Source organism: Aquila chrysaetos, chromosome 3, assembly GCF_900496995.4.
Source record: "Aquila chrysaetos chrysaetos chromosome 3, bAquChr1.4, whole genome shotgun sequence".
NCBI lineage: Eukaryota > Metazoa > Chordata > Aves > Accipitriformes > Accipitridae > Aquila > Aquila chrysaetos.
This window is the reverse complement of record NC_044006.1, coordinates 58,946,971-58,970,724: the sequence shown is the minus strand read 5'-3', so window position 1 is coordinate 58,970,724 and position 23,754 is coordinate 58,946,971. Positions and strand designations below refer to the sequence as shown.

The window sequence follows — 23,754 nt, the reverse complement described above, 5'->3', positions numbered from 1 at the left end:
CTTTTTTACTTATCTAGATATGTCTAAAGTCTAATTTTAAAAGAGAAGACCCCACAAACTTTCCACAGTCTTTGTGGTGTAAAGTGCACATTGGATGTCATGTGTGGTGTTACTGATATTTTTGTCTGAGATTTCTTATCAGTTAGGTTTACTAGTGGCTGTGCTTCGAAGTGGCTTAAGTGCAGGACCTTCTTAACCATTTTGTGTCTTAACTTACAAGAGAAACATTTTCCAACAAAGAATCTCTTCACTTCTAATATATGTACTATTAATTTATTAGTATTTGGCAGGGTTGAATGGGGCACAAAATGTTATGGTTTCTACTTAACAGTCTGGGTCAAACAGGTAAGTTAGCTTCACCTCCATAAAAAGGGAAGGATATTAGTGGTTTTAAATAGCCATGTTGTTTCCTCTTTGAAGCCCTTAAATTCTTCTAGTTTTATCCTTTCAGTGAAGCTGTTCCTTGATCTTACTTGCTAATGATGACTTTCCAGTGCAGGACAGTTCTTGTCATCTCTTTACTTAAAGATTCATTGTTGTCATAATCAGGCAACAGTATATGTATTTTATTGAAGACTGATTTCTAACTGTAAACAAATACAACTAGTATAGTTGAGAGGTAAGGTATTTTGCATGGTACCTGGAAGCTTTACTTTAGAAGGAATTTGAACTTTTCTCTGATCACAAAAGTGAGAGTTAACCATTACAAATAAAACTGTCCACAGACGAAACTCAGCCATGCATTTATCAGCATAAGAAAGTGGTAATGCAATTACTAGTAATCAGCACAATATGATGTAATTAGATTTATTTTTTCACCTTTTTAAACCATACTTATTTATTAACTTATGCAAGTATCAAAAGAAAACACAGTAAATAGTAATATTAACAACGTTATCCTCCATGTTCCACCTTCTTTCAGAGTTCAAAGAAACCACATTCTGTATCTGAAGAGAGCATTATATTGAGAGAGTTATCACAGGAGTGGAGAGTTAGTAAAAATACAATGTCAAAGAGGTTGCTTAATTTGAGGTTGTTTTTATCTTAAACATGTTCAATGTTTAAACATCTGTTCTTAAACTATAATTTATTACTAGAGTCAGTCATTATTGTAGAGAGGGCATTTGGGTTACCTGTGCATGTATGGAAACGTGCTGCTTAGCATAAAGTTGGTTGGTTTATTCTAACAAATTAATATGCATGTGGTAAAATGATAGCTGTATGCATTCTTAATTAAGCTTGATATAGATTACTAATAATAAAATAGCCATCTAGTAAAAAATAAATGCATCACCATTTCTAACCCATTAAAGCATTAAGAAACAGTAAAGTGTGTGCTACATAATCATCTACGGATGCATTATATTCTTGTTAGCAACGTTTTCAATATGATAGTTTTAGTTGCAAATTAACTTGTCATTGTAGTTAGCAATCAGGCAGAATTAATTTCCATTAGAAAAAAAGCTATTGCTGGAAAAAACAAGAATCAGTAAAAAGTCAGTGACTTTAGAAGTTCTTCTCCACTTGATTTAAAATATGACTAAATTTATTAATTTCTATTTGAATCTGACTAGTTTCTATATTTTTTTCTGTCTAGCCTGAATTGTAATGAAAGAAGCATGATAAAAGGAGTACTAGTTGATACATTCTTAGTGTAACAGCTGTTTTTTCTTTTTAAGTCAGAATTTCTTATTACTTATGCTGTCCATATTTTTAAATTCATCAAGTATCATAAAATCATTTAGGCTGGAAAGGACCTTTAAGATCATCGGGTCCAACCATTAACCTAACACTGCCAAGTCCACCACTAAACCATGTCCCGAAGCACCACGTCTACATGTCTTTTAAATACCTCCAGGGATGGTGACTCAACCACTTCCCTGGGCAGCCTGTTCCAATGCTTGACAACCCCTTCAGTAAAGAAATTTTTCCTAATATCCAATTTAAACCTCCCCTGGCACAACTTGAGGCCATTTCCTCTCGTCCTATCGCTTGTTACTTGGGAGAAGAGACCAACCCCCACCTCACTGCAACCTCCTTTCAGGTAGGTGTAGAGAGCGATAAGGTCTCCCCTCAGCCTCCTTTTCTCCAGGCTAAACAACCCCAGGTCCCTCAGCCGCTCCTCATAAGGCTTGTGCTCCAGGCCCCTCACCAACTTGGTTGCCTCAGTGTCTTTCCTGTGGTGAGGGGCCCAAAACTGAACACAGGACTCGAGGTGCAGCCTCACCAGTGCCGAGTACAGGGGAACACTCACCTCCCTGCTCCTGCTGGCCACGCTATTGCTGATACAGGCCAGGATGCCGTTGGCCTTCTTGGCCACCTGGGCACTCTGCTGGCTCATATTTAGCCGGCTGTCGACCAGCACCCCCAGGTCTTTCTCTGCCGGGCAGCTTTCCAGCCACAAGCCTGTAGCGCTGCATGGGGTTGCTGTGACCGAAGTGCAGGACCCGGCACTTGGCCTTGTTGAACCTCATACAATTGACCTTGGCCCATCGATCCAGTCTGTCCAGATCCCTCTGTAGAGCCTTCCTACCCTCAAGCAGATCAACGCTCCTGCCCACCTTGGTGTCATCTGCAAACTTGCTGAGGGTGCACTCCATCCCCTCGTCCAGATCATTGATAAAGATATTAAACAGAACTGGCCGCAGTGCTGAGCCCTGGGGAACACCACTTGTGAGTGGCCGGCAACTGGATTTAACTCCATTCACCACCACTCTTCGGGCCTGGCCATCCAGCCAGTTTTTTACCCAGTGAACAGTATACCCGTCCAAGCCATGAGCAGCCAGTTTCTCCAGGAGAATGCTGTGGGAAATGGTGTCAAAGGCTTTACTGAAGTCCAGGTAGACAACATCCACAGCCTTTCCCTCATCCACTAAGCAGGTCACCTTGTCATAGAAGGAGATCAGGTTGGTCAAGCAGGACCTGCCTTTCATAAACCCATGCTGACTGGGCCTGATCACCTGGTTGTCCTGTACGTGCCACATGATGGCACTCAGGATGATCTGCTCCATGACCTTCCCGGTACCGAGGTCAGACTGACAGGCCTGTGGTTTGCCAGATCCTCATTCTGACCCTTCGTGTAGATGGGCATCACATTTGCTGACCTCCAGTCAACTGGCACCTCCCCAGTTAGTCAGGACTTCTGATAAATGATGGAAAGTGGCTTGGTGAGCACTTCCGTCAGCTGCCTCAGTACCCTTGGTGGATCCCATGTAGGCCCCATAGATGTGTGTCTAAATGGTGTAGCAGGTCGCTAACCATTTCCCCTTGGATTATGGGGGCTTCATTCTGCTCCCTGTCTTCCAGCTCAGGGGACTGGGTACCCTGAGAACAGCTGGTCTTACTATTAAAGACTGAGGCAAAGGCGGCATTAAGTACCTCAGCCTTTTCCTCATCCTTTGTCACTGTTTCCCCCCCACATCTATTCCATCAGGGGGGTTGGGGGGGGGGAAATCTGGATAAATTTGTGTTTGTTTTGATGGGTTGCTACATAAATATTCCGATATACTAGATATTCCTGGTTAACAATGGGATGGCAGGAGATTCGTGGAAAGCAGGAAGAACGTTATTTTAAGGCCTAAAACTTAGAAGAGCTCTCCTGTGCAAATAGTGCTTATAAAGACAAAAAGAGACAGATTTACTGTAAAAAAGCAGATGGTTATATGAATAGCATTCAGAAGGTTCGAAGTCAAAAGTGGTTACTTTTGTCCCTTTCTGGCCACAGAATTAATAACTGAGCTTCAGCAACTGAAAAGTCCATAGAAAAAGTATCTGCCATGTGTTGTATCTCAGTCAAGACATTGCTAGCAAGATAATTCATTCATACCAGGTCTGAATTTCACTCAAATCTGACAAGCCTTTTGGTGAAAAATGTTAAAATATACCTTAAGAGTATTTGAAATTTTGGAGAATCATGCTAGTTCAGGTCCTCCTTCCCATCTTCTCTCTTTCCCTCCTCCTTCAGAGGTTCGGTGGCAGACTAGCAAGTACGCTTTTTTGCAGCTGTCTTATAGCAAAACAACTTAAGTCTCTCCCCAGGTTAATTGCTTTCGAGGTTTATACCACATGGCTTATAGTTTGAAGACTAGGGTTCTATGGGAAAAATTCAGAAAACTGTGGTTACTGCTTTATTGCAATAGTTAACCTCAGAATAATGCACTTTTTTCTGCTGGGAACAATAACAAATAATTACCCAGTAACCTTTATTATTGCTAACTGAATTACAGCCTAATAACTTAGCAGTAGTTTAATTCACTACATACACTAACGATTACCCATGCTTTAGCTTTTTTCAGAATTAAAAATAATTATTATGTTACATCATATTTTCTAGTTTGTGATGAAGGTAACTGAATTTGCACAACTTTTTTTAAACTTTGATTATCAGTTCTTCATCTTAAACTATTAAATATATGCCCTGGAAACAAGTCCTGACTCTAGAACAGAGAGGGTTTCTACAGAGGATGGTTTCTACAACTAACTATTCATGAATCAGTTTGAAAACTTACGGAGTACTGACATCAAGTGTAGCATTAAGAAAATTCAGTCCATTTATGATGATACCTGTTCTCTTGAATAGACTTCATCAGTACATAAAAACATTTCAGTGGTGGAGTGGTGGGAAATTAATTTGAATAGGAAACATCTGAAAACAGGTAAAGAAAACTGCAGTAATACTTAAATTCCCTTCTTTAGTATCGTAAATACCATGTGGGGTGATGGTGTACCAGGACTCGCATCTGTTAAAATTGGCTGTCCAAAAGCCAGTGCAGAGAAGGAATTGAATCTGCATTGGTTGTCCCTAAAGCTCTGTTTTATCAGTCTAGAAAAACTGTTTATTTATAAACATTGGGGAAGCACTCACATCCTTTCTTTCTTTAGTGAATAGAGAGGATAATGGAGAAAGACATCACTTTTTATCATAGATACTAGTAATGACTCTAGTTCATGGCACAAGCCTAGAAATGTAGAGGGAGAAGTGTGCAAAGATTTATTTCTCCTACATGTCATAGTTAAGGTTTTCATTCTTGTAAGACCTTGTAGAGCTGTGTGTTTTTAGGTGATTTACTGTTATTTCTAGTACTCCTGCGTATTTCAGTTGAACAAAGTAACCTTGTGGGAAAATGTTTTTATTTCATATTAAACTGATTTCAGAAAGCATCCCGCATTTGGGATAACACTTACCTATGCTGTGAAGGCCTGTTGAAGTCAATGGGTCTCCAAAATATGGAGACGTAATTGTATGTGTTCACGTGCCTTCTTAAATTGGGGCTCTAGTTGCCCTTATCTCTTGGTCAAGGTTATTACTTCGTTACTGACCTTCTGTCACTGGGGTTGAATCCGTGTGTCCAGCTCCTGCTGAAGTCCATAGAGCTTGTGAACAGATTGATCAATGGTAAAACTTCCAAATAAGACAAGCTCCTATAAAAATAAAATGTTGTGGGTTTGGTACCTAGTTGTGGTAGACTGAGCCTATTTGTAATTATTTTCTGAAAGCATCATCGTTCTTCCAGCGTAAATCGGTTTTGTGACTTAGTTCATAGTGCCTTATCAAACTACACAAACATGTCGTATTCTGTAGCTGCTGGAGCTAAACTTTTGCTATTTAGGAATCTGGAACATTTGCACTTATATACAAAATTTTATTAAAACTTTCTGTGAAAATAGCTTTTCTTCTAGCAGGGAGAATGTTATGCTATGTCAGTATGGAAGAGGGGGAAAGTATATTTCAATTTAGCAACAGCTGTTTGTGCAGTATGGTACAATGAGGAATGATAGCAGGAGTTGGAGTTTCCTGCTACTAGTAGGGATATACCAAATGGGTACTGCAAGTTTATTTCATAAACAGGGAAGTGTTCCAGCAGTCTGTAATTAACTTGTTTAACCTTTTCAGAGTATGGGCCATTTTTATGTAACTACACATGCGGTGTAAGAACATTGTTATGTTTTCTCATGGCTGTGCTGCTGCTGTTACTACTTATTCTAAAAAAAAATAATGGTGTAATTCAAGTATGTAACAATTGGCATAAACTCTTACTGGTAAAGAAATATGTTTCCAGCCAAAAGCAAGTTGTTATACTTTTTCTAATTTATATTTACTGTTTTTAAATATGAAGAAATCTAATCTGAATACTTCTTATTTTCTGAAAAAAGCAGAAGGCTTCTTTTGCTACTGTTGAAGCCCAAGTAGTCTCAGGCTTCAGTCTAAAAATGGTCAGTAATCTCTAGCAGTTTTTCTTCTAACTACTATACAGTCATTAACTAATCTTCCCCTGTCGAATCTGTAGGAAGGTGGGTCTATTTTACAAGAGGAGGTACTGTACAATAATATTACTTGCTTAACACTAGATATGAAATTATTGGAATAGCTCTAGTACTAGAACTTGGAAATCTAGCTGTGATCTTGTTTATGTACCAGATCACATGGGCTCAAGAGCAAATCCTGCTCAGTTTTAAAGTAATACTGTTACTACAGATGAATCCTCTATTTACAGTTATTGCGGTGTAATACAGTGTTCGTTTTGTTTTTTTAATTACTGTACGTTTTCTCCCCAAAAGCTGATAACATGTACATAACAAAGTGCAATAAATTCTCATTCAGCGTTGAGAATGACTTTTGAACCACTGATGGGCAACACCTTCCCCCAAACATTCTTTTGTTCTCAGAGTATTTTTGAAGTGATTTGTCAAGATTTACGTGGTCTGTGATTACATGCTTTGCAGAATTGAGCTCGGTGTAGATGTATTGAAGAAGATTTAAAAATAAATGGAAATGGTTTATATTTGTTCTAATTAAAAGTTGCATATTTTTGTCTGATTTGATGCTTTTTTTGTTTTAAATCAATTAACAGAATTCATTGACAAGAAGTGCACCCCTTGCCAATGATTCCCAAGCACGCAGTGGTGCCCGCTTTCATACATCTTACGACAAAAGATATATCATCAAAACTATAACAAGTGAAGATGTAGCGGAAATGCACAACATACTGAAGAAATACCATCAGGTAGTATGCTAATTATAACCGGGGTGTGGGATATCTTCTTAAATATTATAATGCTAATCTTTTTTTAGAGTGTTAGAAGTTTTAAGTGAATAATTATGGAAAAAGAGTCACTTCAGACTTTTTCCCTTTTGCATGAGCAATTTATTGTATGTCTGCAATTCACAAGGCTGCACTTTTCTAAATATCTAAGCTAGCTTTAAGTAAAATGATATGTCTACACAATACAGAGATACTACCTTAGAGGCCATAAGCTCCTTCGCCTTACTAGGAAGATGCCCTTCTTTCAGCTAGTGGACTCCCAGGCTTGAATCTGCTTTATTCTGGGCTAGCTTGGAGATGTCTATGTACATGTAGATGAATGGTGCAGGTGATCTTTCTTCCTGGTCTGATCACTGAATGTTCTGTGTTTCACTAACAGCAGATTTCAAACAATTAAAGTGGTATTGTATGAGAAATGAAAAATTGGTTATAATTAATCTAAAATTTCTGCTAATAAAAAACCAGGTTTTGTCAGTGTGAATTTCCATAAACAACAGTAAAGTCAAAAGTGAACAGTGGAGATCCTTCAAATCGGCCTTGGTAGTTGTCATACTGTGCTAGTGTATAATTTGTGTGGATGACACAGGGGGGAGCAGAACTGGGGAAATACGAGAAGCCTTAATAAAAATCGGTGCTAACTTTCTTAGCCCCAGAACTGTTTGAATAAGCCTTAAAGCTACAGAAACCGGAAAAGCCTCTAAAAATCATCTAAAATATGACATCCAGTAGAAGGGGCTTTTTGTCCTTCTTTCCATCTTCCTGCTCACTTCCATGGGTTGGGATTTCAGGTAAAGACTTCAGGACATTTTGGGTTGGGGCTTATTTGTTGTTGTTTTAGGTGGTTTATTTTTTTGCCTTGCACTGTTTTTGTTTGTTGGGTTTTTTTAAATACTGATTCTATTGTAAAAGCAGTTTTAAAGGCATCTTTTGAGATGGAAGGGAGGCAAAAGCATGCTTCTGGGGTGCTTGGGATTGAAGGTATTGCCAGCTATCTTTGTAGTGCTGCTTGGCTGTCTCCCTCTCTGCTCTTCCTGTGTTGAAGGGAGATCTCTGAATGCCCTCCAAGTCCAGAGTAGCTTGGGTAGCCTTCAGTGAGTTAGATATTAACTCCTTTCTTTCTCTGCATGTTGTTCTTCTGTTTAAATAACATGTAGGACCACTATGTGTTTGTTTTAACGTGGATAAATATTGTCACTATCAGAAATGTTCATAAGACCATCTTTTAATTACAGTTTTACCAAAGAGAAATTATAAACTATTACCTAATTGTAATTTGGGTGTTATTTTTATTAGAGTTTTCAAACTTACAATTTGAGCTTTGAAAGAGTTTGATCTGTGAAGCAATGCAGCAGAAATAAAGTTTTAGACTGTTTAGTGTTTGGCATTAGAAGCTAGTATTAATGATCCAGATTTTGAGAATTTATCCAGCTGAAAATTCATACTGCTTTTCAAAACAGTCATCTCCTTTTAAGAGTGTCAATGAAGACAGTGCTAACATGAATGAACTTAATAATTTGGAATCGTTTTTCATTAGTGCTTTCAAACATTGGGGTTCATAATAGGCTAGGTTACAAGGAATAATGATCTGAAAGTTATCTGTACCAGGCATCTAATTTCACTTTATACTGGATAAATATCTATATAAGAAAGCTCTCATTGGTGGCTCCAAAAGATTCATAAAGATACTACTTGTATTTCTTTTTGTCTCAGAACTTGAGGGCGCTTTACAAAGCATTGTAAATGCAGAGGAACTCAAGTACAGAGACTGTTTAATAATTGGACTTTTTAATGAAATAAATTAATTTCAGTATCTTCAACAATGTACTGAACAAAATCATTTGAATTAATTAAAGAAAATCTAAATTAAATCCCACTAACTCTGGTGACAGCTGATACTGTGTCTGGTGTATTGCTGCTGGAAATCGAATGCTTGGAATCATTAGGTACAGCAGCTTGTCCTCCCATTTCTCTAGATGTTTTTCAGACAAGTGAAGCTTATCTTAGCCTGCTTGACAAAGTCTAGAGAACCCCTTGTCCTGGTGGAAAGGTTTTAATAATTCACTTGACCAAGTAATCCCACACAGACTGGCCTTAGACTAACTTTCTACTAGTAAAGAATGCAAGGCCAGATAACATCCACTGGCACTTGAGCTCATAAATGGTTTTGCTTTGGGCAAGCTAGCTGTCTCCCAGGTAATTCTGGGCAAGGTTCAAGGTATTAACTCAGGCCAGTTCCTATTTCTACTTAGGAGTTTGAATATGAGCATTCTGTTTTAGAGGAGAACTTAATAATTTGGATGTGAGTTATTCCATTCCAATTAGAACTGATGCCAGAGGACAGTCCAAGACCCATCTAATTCACTGGTACAGATGTAACTTTATGGTTCTGTCAGATGGCATAGTTGCAGTAGTACAAGACTTTTCAGATACTGCACTGGTACTCCTGTGGAAACCTTTGTCAATAAAACAAGTTCTCTTGTGTTCAATTTTATTTTGGCATACTCTCTTCTGCCAACAGAAGAAATGTCAAGTGCCCTGTACTGACTTGCATACTTACCTTACTGCCCAGTATCCTCCTTAATTGTAACTGTTGCTACAGTTAAAGAAGCTAATTGTAATTACACACAAAAGTGCCAAATATTGTTTTTTTAGGGAAAAGTCTGCTTGTTAGCTTTTCTCCAATTTCAGTTCACTGATCGTCAGCAGCACTTACCATGTATATGAAAATTTCTGGACCAGCTAAATATGCTTCACAGCCCAGGTGTGATTGTGTTTGGGACTAGTTTGGGACTTCTAGTGGCATGCCCTGACATCAAACCCTGTGCCAGGCTGCTCTTAGAGCAAAGCTGTATTTGAAAGGTTCAGCCTTCCAAGGAAGGAAGTGTGCAGACATGTTCAGACCCAGTTATGTAGTGCAGGGATCATCCTGGGAGGAATAACCTTTCTCAGGTGCATGAAGACTAGTGAGGTGATTCACGTGGATTTTAGAAGACTCTTTGTCCCTTGTTAGAGATCAAGTACCCCTAAAGGACCTGAAGCTAGATCATCTATCCATTATGAACAGTAACTTGTAAACCCTCGGTATCTTGTACCTTCTTTCACCTGCCCAAGAAGACAGTAATTATCTTCCAGTTACTTCTGACATGATTATGAGTGAAATTCATGCCATTTATGACAGATCATCATCTCTTTCCTCTCTCTCTGTCAGGCTTTTTTTTTCCCCTCTACAAATTCATTCCAGGTTTCTTCCCCAGGTTGAAAGTCTGAATGAGTTTCATTTAAGCCATAATATTTACACAACTGTTTCCATATTAAGGCTAACAGCTCCAGCTGATAGAATCATTCTAGACCTTGGAAGTACCTCTGTCCTTGCTTAGGGACCAAACAAGCCTTATCAAACGTTTTCCAAGACTGCTTGAACTGCTTAACAATAAATACAAAAAGACAGCTATCTTTAAACAGAGAATACTGGTGAGGGGACCATGCCAAGTCAGAAGTGCGAGGGACTGGATATGTCTTCATTGCTGTCACTTGCAAAATAGCTGTCATTCTCCTTGCACCTTTTTGAACTACAAAACTACTGATGAGGCACCTGGGAGTTAGTGTGGTCAGCAAAGAAACGTAGTAGGGCAGTTTTCCCATGAACACCTGCAAAATCTAACTCGAACTACCAATGATGTTTTGTGGAGTCACCAGAAGGTTATGAAAAAACATGTAGACTGCCACTGGAAAGTAGAAATAAAGGTTATTTTATCAGTAACTGGAGATCGTGGAGATGTATAGTCCACAAACTCACCCAACTCTTTCCATCCTTCCTCTCTCCATCCGTCTGAAAATGCAATAGCCTGTCTGTTCTTTGAAGCTGTGAGGAACTGAGGTTATAGTTACACGGTCCATATACTTAGGTATTTACAAAAGGAACAGGAATTGTGCATAGCCTGTAAACACTTGTAAGTCTAAAAATACTAAGTCTATATTGGCTGGTTTTTAATTAATCAAAGCTATAATGGACATGACTGTACACTTTAGAGAAATCAAGTTGTTTTCAGAAACAAAATGGCTAGTAACTTGTTAGGAGTGAAAATAAGTTAGTTTGGCTGAGTTAGTAGCTTTCTCCTTTCTGGGTAAAATTCTGTTGCAATATCGCATGGCATTTTGCAAAAGTAACCAAGTTAGGTGCATCACAATTTACTGTGTTATTACCACTACTTAAAATTTAAAAAATTGTTAACAGTAAAACCAAAAAGATCAAATTCCAAACCTAAGGCTGAATACTAGAAATGTGTGAATAACTAAAAATTAACCAGGCTTGAAGGAGTGTCAGGAGAAGTTACTACAGAAACAGCATATAAGTATATATAGCAATTCCAAATTAAAACTTGAATTGTAATAATAGTCCTGACAATTTAAAATTATAGTTGCTATCCAAAATAATGAGTTGCATGCATTCGTTTACCCTGTCTGATATGATGCCTTTTTTTTTTTTTTTAGTGGCAGTCAGGCCCACAACCTCAGGCAGATGGTGAACACTTCAGTCTAAACACTGAAGCTTTCTGTCAACTCATCAGATGAGTCTGATGCTTTTAGTACTGAGTAGGAACACTAGAGATCATTGTTTTCTCTTGCAAAGTTAAAAAAAAAAAAAAAAAAAAAAAAAAAAAAAACAACAAAACAAAACACTAAGCCCACTACTTCTTAGCAAACAGGGGGAATAATGTCTTTCTCCATACTTAAACAACAAGATGCTTTGCAACTTTATGACTAGACTATAAAGTCCATCATGCGTGGACCAGCCTTCTATCTACCTTTAAAGACAAAATGGACTAGTGTGAACCAGCTAGGTTTCTAAGTGTTATAGTACATACAGATATATATGACATGGAAATTCACAGCATAAGAACCTATCATGTTAGCCAGTTTCTAACTACTGTAATATTTTCTGATACATAGTGTGAAACACTGCTTTTAGTCACATTTTAATGATAATTTGCAGTTGGTTTGGGCTGTTTATATTATTGATATACTAATTAATGGTAGAACTTGCTACTCTTCAAGTGTTACTTCAGCTGAACATCGTTTACTTATCAAATGCACTAGAACCATTGTTATGCCTAAATGGGTCAGACTTTCAAACATTAGAAAAGCTGTTGCTGTATGGGCTCACAGATGTAGTTTGACCATTTAAAACTGTGTAAGTTAATTGAGCATGTTCATGTTAAATACTTAAATAGTACTTGAGAGCAAAATCAAATATTCATTTGAATTACCTCCAAATCTAGTGCAGTTTTGTTTTAAAACTATGCTCCTGACCCTAAGAGCATGGACCAGAAAAATGGAGTTAAACCTACCACTCCCTTTGGCATTGCTAAAGGAGAGCTCAGCAAAGCCATCTGTGATGATAAATCTGTTGCCAGGATTTCACCCTCTGTTTAAGGAACGGGTAATACACTGCTTCCTCCTAAAGGAAAACTTTTCATTTCAGCATATATTCAAGCTCTGTTTATATATTTCTCTTGGATGTATTGTCCTGTGCAAAAAGTTTATTGATTTACATAAAATACAGAATATACTATTGTAGATATTAGTATATATGTAGATATTTTCTAAACTACAGATATGATTTTCAAGGGCAGGAATCAGTGACAGTTGAGTAAAATTCTGTAGGCAGATGTTCTAGTTTCTGAAATGTCTGAATCAAGATACCCTGCCCTTCCCAGTGAGATAAACTTGCTTTAAATCTTAAATTGGTGTAAAAGTGGAGTCCTGTGATCTTTGAGAATAGATGACGGGCAGGGTAGAAATTTTTAAAAATAAATGAAAGCAACTTCAGTGTCTCAGAAAAACCAACACCTTTTGAACACCTTTTTTTTTTTGTCATTAAAATGGACTTCAGAAGGGATTTATTATTCCTCAGTGCTGACACTGAGGTGACTTCAGTAAAGAAGAGAAATTGAGAAGCCATCTCAAAGCAGGTGAACAAGAGGGAATTGTTAGCATACAAGCCTTCCAATATAAAACTACTCAGGAGTGCAGGTACCCTTTAGGTTTTCTATAGGTGGCAGTCCCTGTTGACAGCACATTCTCTTCCCTATAGAGGTAATTGTATGCAGAACTGACACCTACTGCATTGCCTGTTTGTCTCCCTGGCAACCAGCAAAAATAGTGAATAGTGGCAAAGGAGAGAGACTGCCCATTTACCGGAGGCAGCAAACAGTGGAGTGATGGGGAAGTGAATGGGAAGAAAGAATGGAAGGAAAGAATAGAATGAGCTAAAAAGGGGAGACAACAGCATAAAGAAGAAAACAAAAGCAGAAAAAAAAATAATATGACCTTAGCTTCTGGAGAGGAAAAAAATATGAAAGAAACAGGAAGGCAAACAAAAGGGGAAAAAATGTAGGCAATAAGGTGAAAAAGGGGGAAATTGCACCAAGAGCAGGGTTCAGGACTGCGCAGGAATCAAGGAATAGCACAAGGTTATTGAGTGGAAGGTAGGAGAAAACATTAAAATCATAAGTAGACAGAAAAACATTAGTGTAGACTAAAAGCAATTTTGTCACAGAATTGGTGACAACATAGGCTGGAGAATACCCCAGAAAAGAAACTGGGGCTAGGTGTCTAGGAATTTGCACTGAGATGGGCTGACATCAAGCCGATAGGTTGCTAAAGCAGAGTTACATTGAAGTTTGTGTCGTCCTCCCTCCATGTCATTACTTGCCCAGGTTATCAATGGCTTGCTTCCTCCCAGCTCTCCCATTTTTCTTCATGAGTTGCATCTGTATGTATCACAAAAAGAAGGGAAAGGGTAGGTTAAAAGGCAAAGCAAGGCAATATAATGTACTATTATTTAAACACAAATGTGCATGAAGAAGGATGTGTACCATGTAACAGTGACCTTGACTCTCTGTACATCCTAATGTAGTAAGAGGTGAAGATTTATGGGAGGTTTGCGAAGAAACACAGTTGAGGAAAGCCCTTCAGCCAGTTCCTTATGTGAATCAAGAGGCTCCACAGGACGTGGCCTCTGCCCTGTGCTAAGATAACCAACCGATAAAGCAGCTTTGATATGAAAAACCAGGATAAGCAGAAAAAGTAGAGATGAGAATATATGTGTTCTCATCCGAACAGTCTACATTTCACCTGCATCCGTGGGCCCTCTGTTTCCTATAGGAGAGGTGACCCTGAAAAAAGGAAACTCATTAGCATGGCCATTAGATGGAATTGCAAAAGGGCAATATGCAAAAGGGCCATACAACCACAGGCTAGAACTGTTACTGAAAAACATATCGAAAATCTTCACTGAAAGATGTGAAATTTCATAGGTAAATATCTAACTACACAAAATGGCAGATGGACTTGACAGCACTGGCTCTGTTGAGGCCTGGGTTTCACCAGCAGATATTTTCTATGTATTTATTGTATTTTATATATATAAGTTATTGATGCTGTGCACAGCACTTTCAGAAGAAATCAGCATGCCCAGTGACTCATTTGATTGTAGCAGTATCGAGTATAATGTTCCTGGTAGCAGATCTGCAGCCTATATAATCACACCTGGTAGTAACATTTAGATTACATTGCACTTTGAAGTAAAATTAACACTGGCCCAAGTCTGAAACAACGTTAAATGTAAGGCTATCAATCACAGGGCTTGTATCTGAAAACCTGTATATTTATTGAACACCTCTTTAAATGAAATTACTTTCTTATATGACTTACTAGAAGAAAACAGCTTCATATGTCTTGAAAATCTATAACTTTGTGTGCTGTAGTTCAACTAATTAATCCTTTCGATGTGTCACATAAGTACCTAATAGATAATTTTCTGTGAAATTATTAGGGTTCAAGAAAATGGCAATAATTGGAATATTCTGACACCTGATACAACTCTGGACAACTTCTCAACCTCCTTTTTGGGGAGTAATTCCACATGTCAACGCATGTGCACACAACACATTGGTGGAGGGTATTTCTGGTTGCAGGCAAGAGGATTTGAAAGAGAAAGTTGAGCCCAAAAAAGGAGTTTCAACATCTTGTCCTTCACAATGTCCAAAATGTTTTTAAATAATTGTATCACTTGCCATTCAATTTCTTTAATGAAAGTATCCTAATGAATCTATAGGCTTGTCACGTAAGCATTTGATAATTCAAGCATGATTGCCTTAATCATGATGTAGAAAATCGTGAAAATAATATATGAAGGTGTAATGGAGAATGAGCATGTTGCGTATTTCTGAATTAATGTTTGCAAAATAGGGCTACCTGGGAAAAATAGGAATGTTGAGTTTTCACATAGAACCAAGATAGATGTAACTCAGGATTTAGTCTTCACTGTTGTCAAATCATTCCACAGATTATCTCCAAGGGGAGGAGGAGAAATAGCAGAAACAGGAATTTTACCCTGTGTTTTTCCAAAAAGAGCCAAAAATTGTATAACTTCTTTACCAATAAATTATATGCACTATGTTATCTTTTAGTCATCTTGATATCTTACTAGCATTACCATGGGGAAGCAAGAGGCTAAGAATCTTTATTTTTCATGTAAAATGAGATAGGGAAAGTTCTGTTCTTATTAAGGAAACTTGAAGCTGTATTTATACAAAAATTAATGGGATTATAGGGTCATAAAGAATTTCTTACTAATTTTCACCTTTAAGCATGGGGTTCAAGAGAGCTCAGAAACTTATGTATTTGAAACCGATGCTGCACAGCTGATAAAATGTGTCAACATGCTGATGATACTTTATTAATGGTAATACTGTCCTCATGCCGTGCAGAAAAATGAAAATTGTCTGAATTAACAAAAAATGATGGGGTGTTTATTACAACACTCTTTTTAAAAGATATGGATCTTGTTACTGCATATAAGGACTTGTAAATGTACTGGCTAAGTGTTACAGTTTTATTTAGCAAGGCTGCTTGGTAGAATTGTTTTAATGTTCTTTTTAGAAAGAGTTAACCTAAAGGAGTGAAGGTCTTTTCTTTCACTGAAATTTAGCAGTCCTGTTAAGCATGTACTGGCTTATTTTCTAGGCTCACTTTTATTCCAGCTGTGAGTGGGAAACTTCAGGAAATCATTCCTAAAAAGCACCTTGAGGTGACTAAATTGCTACTTCATTTATATCAAGATGGACAAATTGAAAATCTGCCAACCACAGTCACCAGTGCAAGTCCTGCTGGACTCCCACCCAAACAGATGACACGTTTTGCCTACTCTGTGATGCAGATATGGGGGATTGATAGTTTCAAAGGTAGGAAGTTCTAGACCGACCTTGTAGATGATGAAAGCAAGTGGCATTCCTCCCTCTTTCCTTTGTCTCCCCATCAGGATAAGAAATGCTGTCAAGGGAAACACTGAAATCATTTTAGGGGCTTTTCTTTAAATTGCAATGGCATGAGTGTCCACTTTCAGCAGTGAGTAGGAAACAACTGTCGCAGTACATGGTCTGCTTTGAGAAGGTCTCTTAGAAGTCTGCAAGAACACGGCCAAGTCCCTTTTTATCAAGTGGAGAGCAGTACTAGCAGAGCTTTTCATGTCCTGTGTTGCGTGCTAGTAACAGTGCCCTTTCAGAAGGCTTGTTTGCAAAATATTAAAATGAAACAATAGCTTTAGCAAATGGCTAACTCTAACTTACAAATAGGACTTAAGCAACTGTCATTAATTGCCTTTCTTTTGTAGTTATGTAATACAGAACAGTTTGGGAGGGGGTTGTATACTGCTAACCAAAGGATTTATTTTATATTATTTCAGTGGGTATGTTGCACATGTTCTATGTTAATGACGATGCTGTTTTACAAATGGGGACATTCGGGACCAGAAAGGTTAAAATTGGAGTTAGCAGTATCTAAGGTTGAAGAGATGGTTTGTCAAGACTGACCCTAGCAGCTGAGAGGGAGGGCAGGGGCTTATTAGTCTGGTACTCAAGATGCCTAGCTGCTGTTCTTTCGCATGGTACAAATTCTCTGTATGATTTCAGATGATATCTGCGTCTCACATCCCCATATGGAAAATTGGAATAATAGTATTTACTTTAACTCAAATTCTGTAGTTAAAAGCCATAAGATTAGGAATGGCTGGATCCATTAAAGAGTTGAGTGGCCTGAAATTCTGTGGCACTAAACTCTTCTTGGAAGCTAGATTCATTTTTATCATCCTTGCAGAACCTAATCATCTTAGAGAAGGAATCACTCAGTAAATGTTTTTATAAGAACAACCCTTCCCACCCTTCTGTAAAGCATTAGAAAAGTGTTTACCTGCAGGATATATGCCAAGTACTTGATGTTTATAACAAAATAATCAATGTAGTTTGACTAATAGGAATTAGTATTTTAAACAAGTTTTCTGTAACTTCAGCATTAATAGTTCTAATTTCACTTCATGATCGCATCTCTAAGAGAAACTACTGATGGTCAAAGTGAGCTATGTATCCTGTAACACATTATAACTGCTTTCTGAGGTTGATAACGGCACTATGATTGAAAGTCCTCTAATTCAAGAACTCCAGCTTAAAAATTCTGTATCTGTTAAACACAGAAGTCATCTCAGGTGCAAACTGATCAATCTTTGTGCACTGCTCAGGACTGCTGTTGTTTTTGTGGTCTTTTATTGTCAAACTTCTTTGTATTTTGGGGCATACAATCATATTTCCTGCCTCTGCAGCAGCTTAAGATGTTTTGCTCATTCATCGGCAGTTTGAGCTTAAAAATGCTTAGCTGTGAAGTAGCACAACTGCATCATGACTATGTGTTCTCTGCTTCAGGGCTTGTAACCTCCAGTACAGCTATACGGCAGACAGAAAGGAGTGTTACAGCCCAAACTGTGCCAGCAAGATTCAACAGAGCTCGTGTGTCAGAGTTGTTAGTCAAAATTATGTTCAATTCACAGTCAACAATTTCCATCTTTGTTGTTCATTCCCTTTGTTTCTTGCTGGACATGATTGTTTTCAGGACTCTTAAATCTTTCTATTTTTATTTTGCCATTTACAAAAGGAAAGTCTGTATGTGGTATGTGCAGATTCCTGTATAAAGTTAGTGAGAGGAATTCCTTAAAATTAGCAGAGGAGCCCAAAATGGCAAAATCTCCAGGGTTCCAAGAGCTTTGTTATATTATTTGTTACCAAACGCTTACTACCTTTGTTAAACAATTCAAATGACTTATTCAGTTAACTTGTTCTAAAGTATCCTGTATTTTAGAATAATGTGTTTCTAATAACCAGGTTGCTCTGGCACAAAAGAAACAGCAGCTTCAGTATTCAACAAATATTTAAAAGCTGATCTGCTTTAAAAGCTGACTGTTGGTTAGTTTTCATGTTTCCTATTTGGGGCTTGAATTTTTAAACTTTCTCCAAGTCCCTCTGGTTGAGACTTGGTAATAACAGAAAGAGGACAGCCGGTGAGTCATTTTCTGGTTTGCATCATTGTGGCTTAACTTTTCCTTAGTTCCACGAAATATGAGTGGATGTGTTTGAGTTGGTTTTAGGATTAATACAGTATGGGCATTTTTATTCTGGGAATAAATATTCATTCTTCGATAGTTCTTGTCATCAATATAGTCTGCACTTTTTCTGCTTCCTCCAGTAGTCTTTCGAACAGAAATTTGAACTATTAGTTGTAAGGCAAGTGATTTAAAAAAAAAAAAAAAAAAAAAAAAAAAAAAAACCCACAGGTTTCAGGTGCAGGTGGCAAATCTTTTCAAGGTTAATAGCCTGTTTGTAATGGAATATGGTGACCTTAAGGAAATGTAATGATTTGTAAATAAAAAGTATAGGGATCTTGCACTTCACTGCTCAACTCTATTGACCCTGAAATGCAACCATCACGTGGGAACTAGCAAAAAGTTGGTGATAATAAATAATACCCCTTGCTGGTGACAGCACCATAAATGTTCATCATAATAAACAAATATTGAGAATGGAGAAACATACAGATTAATCTGGGACAACAGAGTACAAAATACAGCAGTGTGATGTTTGAAAAAGTATTTCTGTTTTTTGATGTCAGTACCAAATAAGTTATCTGCATTAGGTGTGCTTTTAGGAGCATAAAAGTGGAAGGGTCTGTCAAATGGAGCCCACTCTTTCTATGAGATTGTCTATAGAAGTAGAGAGTTATAAGTTAAGCAGTTCAAGAATTTAATTTTTAAACACTGGCCTAAAAGCAGGATAATCTCCTGATGAAGGGGTTTGGTTTGGCATGATTTTTTTGAAGGTTTGTCTCCACACAAATATATATTCAGCAAATAAATGTGCTGTTTCTGGGTGGTTTATCTTTAAAAATGTATAAATATATATTTATATTCTATGTATCGTTCCTTATTTCTGTTTTTTTTCTGTTGCTCCTGCAGTTTATTGTGGAGTGTCATGGGAATACACTTCTTCCCCAATTTTTGGGCATGTACCGGCTTACTGTTGATGGAGTTGAAGTATATATGATTGTTACAAGAAACGTGTTCAGCCATCGTTTATCTGTTTATAGAAAATATGATTTAAAGGTGAGAAATAACTGCTGATTAAATAACTGACAAAGTAGCTGAAAATCTTTACTATAAATGTTAGGTTATGCTGATGCTTGAATATTGCTCAGAATTTTAATTAATTTAAGATTGTGTTATGTAAGAGCCAGCATTAACTGGTTTACTTCTGCACCCAGGTTTAGCAAAACTGAAGGATGGTTTTATAGAAGTTGTACAAATTTATTTGTATTGTGCATTTTTAAATGCAGCAATTTAACCAGGTATGTTTATTAACTGTAACTAATGGTTAAAGGTAAAACCCTTCACACAAGTACAATAATACATCTGCTTCCTATAGGCTTTTATCAACATTATGGAAAGCCACAGCTGATTCTGCAGAGGACTTTTATAAAATAACTAAATACCATCGTCATTTAAACCAATTAAATGCTACTAACAAAGTACATCACTACTACAAAAGCTTCATATTTCACTCTATTTTAAAAATAACCCAAGTGAAAAAGAGAAGGTTCTTAAAAAACAAAATTTCTGTTGCTTTTATGATAAGGTGTGTTTCAGTTTTATTTCAGGAAGTTTATCTGTTCATCGTAATTTTGCCAGTAGTTAATGTACAGTGCTTACAACGAATGCAGTCTTAGTCTTTCTACCTAAGGGATTGTATTTTAATTTCCTCTGTAAAGTCTCCCCTTAGAAACCTACTTCTTTATAATACATTTAATTTCTATGTGTTGAACTGCTAAGTGCATCTGCAAGCTTGTTTTATGATGTTTATTTAGCATTCTGTCTTAAGAAATTTGTAATGCTACATACTGCACCATCCTTTCCTACTGTCAAGTATCTACCTATCAATTGGTAAGATAGTTGACTGAATGTGACTTTTAAGAACTGATTTCCAGATTGTCAACAATTGACTTTTTGGTATTTAGTATTACTGGCTACAGAGCTTACCCGAGACAGATGTTTTTTTTAATTTGAGAACTGTATGTGTTTTAGAGCATCGTAATGTCCAGATGCATTAAAAAAGGGACAAAGAAAGAAACATAAATGATACACATTATGTTCTTAGCATTGGTGTCAACAGCTTTTACTGTTATTTACCTCTGTGCATGCTTCTGTAATCTATTCAGTTTGTCCAGCTGGACAGAATTGCTTTAAAGATAAACTTCTCTTGCAATTTAAATTTAACATCAATATCATATTATTCTTCAAAACAAACTCCTTCACTGAATAGATTTTTTAGTGCCACTGCATATATTACAAATCACTTTTTCCCGATTTTCATTGCTACAGCATCTGTGGTTGTAGGTTCAGGGTCCTTTTTCATGTGTGAATATTTTTGACACTGTCTTAGAGCTCACTAGTAGCACAAGTTTCTACCTGTGTAGATACTAAGAAAAAGAGACCACAGATCAGCATAGGATTTCAAAGGTATTTTTCTGGCCACTGAGGCATTTTATTAAAATTACTTCAGTGTCAAATTTGGCAATCTCCCTAATTTTTACTATTGTAAATCCACTTTTTTCCTCCAGTTTCGTTTTCAGCTCATCTTTTTTTGAGCCCAGCAGTCTTATTGGAGCAGTCTGTTGGAGCACAGAATACAACATAAAAGGTATATCATCAGTAAACTAAAATGTCAGACTTTGACCAGGCTTTATTATCAGTTAATGATATAATGCGATGAAATCCCTGCCTGCTGGGCCATACATAATAACTGAGACATACTGTCCCATTTATCTTTTCTCTCCATCCTTTCTAAGTTTTCTGAGTTTCTCTCTGCAAACAGAATAAAACATGGTATAAAAAGATGTGGTTGGGAATCCTCATCATCTTTAAACTAACATGATTCCACTCCAGCACTTCTTTACACGATGTCTACCTTCCAACAAACGATAGAGCTAATTTACCCATCTTTCAATGTCCATTTATCACGTTTGTAGTTACTATTTCTTGCAGTGCTATTATGTGATAAACAAGCGCTGGGTACTTAAAGGTGTGGTCCTGCTCCAAGAAGTTTGGGAGGAAATACACACAGCCATTTTTTTGTCACCTACAGCTTATTCAGAAAGCACCATATTGCCTACTAGCTTTCAGCTAAAAAATAAATAAAATAAAAATATATCCAAAATGTCTTTAGCAAGCACTGTAAATCTTGTGAATCCACAGTCTCATCTCTTCTTTAAACTTCATGTTGCTGTGAGGTGCTTTGTTCTTGTTTGTACTTTGTGATCTTTTAAATATTTTTATGTGTTTATATTGTGTGACATCCTTTTCAAATGTGTATTACATATGTCCAAATAGTTATATAGAATAGGCTATTCCATAACCATACAGCTAAATTGGCACAAAAAGATGAGACGTCTGCCAAGCAAACTGAACTTCCAGGATGATAGTCTCAAAATGAGGATGAGACATGAGGAAGAAGCTCCAGCAGTCAGGAGGACAATAGATGTAGAGCATTTGAGGATTTAATCCATCTTTCTTCTCTCATGATACATCTTCTTCAAGTGATTGCAGCAGTTCAGTGGCCCTGGGCATTCTACCTACTGTATCACCTTTCTTTAAAACAGCTCTCAAGTTCAGAAGGATGCAGCTCATCCGCTTTTTGACCTGTTATCGTAACATTTTCAAATTAGTTTCTGACATATGCACATTTTTAGATCCATTTTTTCTGTTTCAGGGCTCTACTGTGGCTCGAGAAGCCAGTGACAAAGAAAAGGTATGGTGCATTTCTGTTTCTTTTTCAGTTATCTAACCTGCTAGCTAGTCTCAGGACAAACATAACCAGTGCTGTTCTGCCCCTTTTCTTTGTTTTCTGTCATTATTCTCCCCTCTTCAGTTCTACCTTATTCCCTCCTTTATCTTTCCTCTATTTTCTGCAGACCTCTGAATATTGGTTTGTAATGGTGTTGAGATTTCAGAGGTAAGTGAGCCAATCCTCTACCTCCTCCTTTTCCTTTTTTCTCTTCTCTTCTCTTCTTAGTTTCTTCAGGGCCTGCCCTGTGGTAGGAAAACATCAGGACTTTCTTCTCTTCCCTTCTGCTTCTTCATCTTCTTTCTCTTGCTCTTTAATATTGAGATTTATGGATACTCCATGTCAGTTAATGGAATGATGTGATGTGGCACCACTTCTAAAGTGAATGCAAAGATGAACCAAACCTTGAATTGTGAGAACCTTTGGGTATGTAAAGCTCATACAAAAGAGCAAACAACAGACTTAGATGTACATGTAGCTATAATGAGAGACAGTCTCCCTCAAATTCTGGGCTGAAACTTTGCTCAAAGGAAATTGATCACTTTGGTTTTCTCCATCTCCAACTTCAATTCATTTGGAAAACTTAATGTTCTCAAAATCAACATTTCTCTGAGGTTTCAGTGAAATAGCCTGATGGCACTTCAGGAGAGGTTTGTCTAGAGATTCTACAGATAACTGAAGGTGGAACATAGTTTCTATCATCTAAAACTTCTTAGATTTCCAAATTTGGGTGAAGTCTAGGAACCCATGACCCTTGTTTTCTTAATTTTTCCAAGCACATTCCTTCTGAATTAACATAACATCATTCAGCAGTTCACTAAAAAGACTTCATTTTATGTTGTCCCCAAATTCCATTCAGATCATTTGTTTTTCTCCTAAGCATTAGTTGTACCATATCTGCCTCTCTGAGTCTTCTACAGATTGCACAACTGCACTAAGGACATGCAGTAGCTGTCAGTCCTACGGTTCTCGCTGCATGAAAAACTCTGCAAAGTTTTTCCACTTGGTCCTAAGGTACAAGCGAACACTTAGAATTCTTCCAGCATTAGGCAGCTACCATGTCCCAAATGCCAACTGCAGTTACATTAGTGAGCATTAGCTCTCTCTTGCTGTACCAAGCCCTCAAGATGTTGTCTTGAATGGTCTCCATTCTTTTCTTGTGGTCTATTTTTGTTCTTGTTTAGTAGCACAACTCTAGTGTTTTTGAAGCAGAGGGATTAACCCTTCAGTGTCTTACAAACAATACCTAGTGTCATTGAAAACCTCTGCTGGTAGTACTAAAATAATCTGACAGAAATGAGGAGAGCAAATTATTTTGATGGGACTACTTCAGGTTGCAACATTAATGCTTGGAATAGTAATGTAAAATTTAACAATAATTACGTATATTCAGCTAGACAGGAGCCGATACTATACAGGTATTTAGTGTGGTGGTTTTGAGCAGTTTTAGGAATATGTCTCCTAATAATAAATAGATTAATAATAGTACA

At 37.3% G+C, this 23,754-nt stretch overlaps 1 protein-coding gene across 3 annotated transcripts in view; it reads left to right on the top strand.

Moving 5' to 3' along the window:
- The window catches only part of PIP4K2A (phosphatidylinositol-5-phosphate 4-kinase type 2 alpha), a 115,952-nt gene that overhangs the window by 75,043 nt on the left and 17,155 nt on the right, over positions 1–23,754 (top strand). For all 3 annotated transcript variants that reach the window (XM_030009201.2, XM_030009200.2, XM_041122165.1), the window contains exons 4-6: positions 6,852–7,004; positions 19,384–19,530; positions 22,190–22,228. In XM_030009201.2, the coding sequence (XP_029865061.1) occupies positions 6,852–7,004; positions 19,384–19,530; positions 22,190–22,228 (339 nt within the window). The remainder of the gene's footprint in view (positions 1–6,851; positions 7,005–19,383; positions 19,531–22,189; positions 22,229–23,754) is intronic.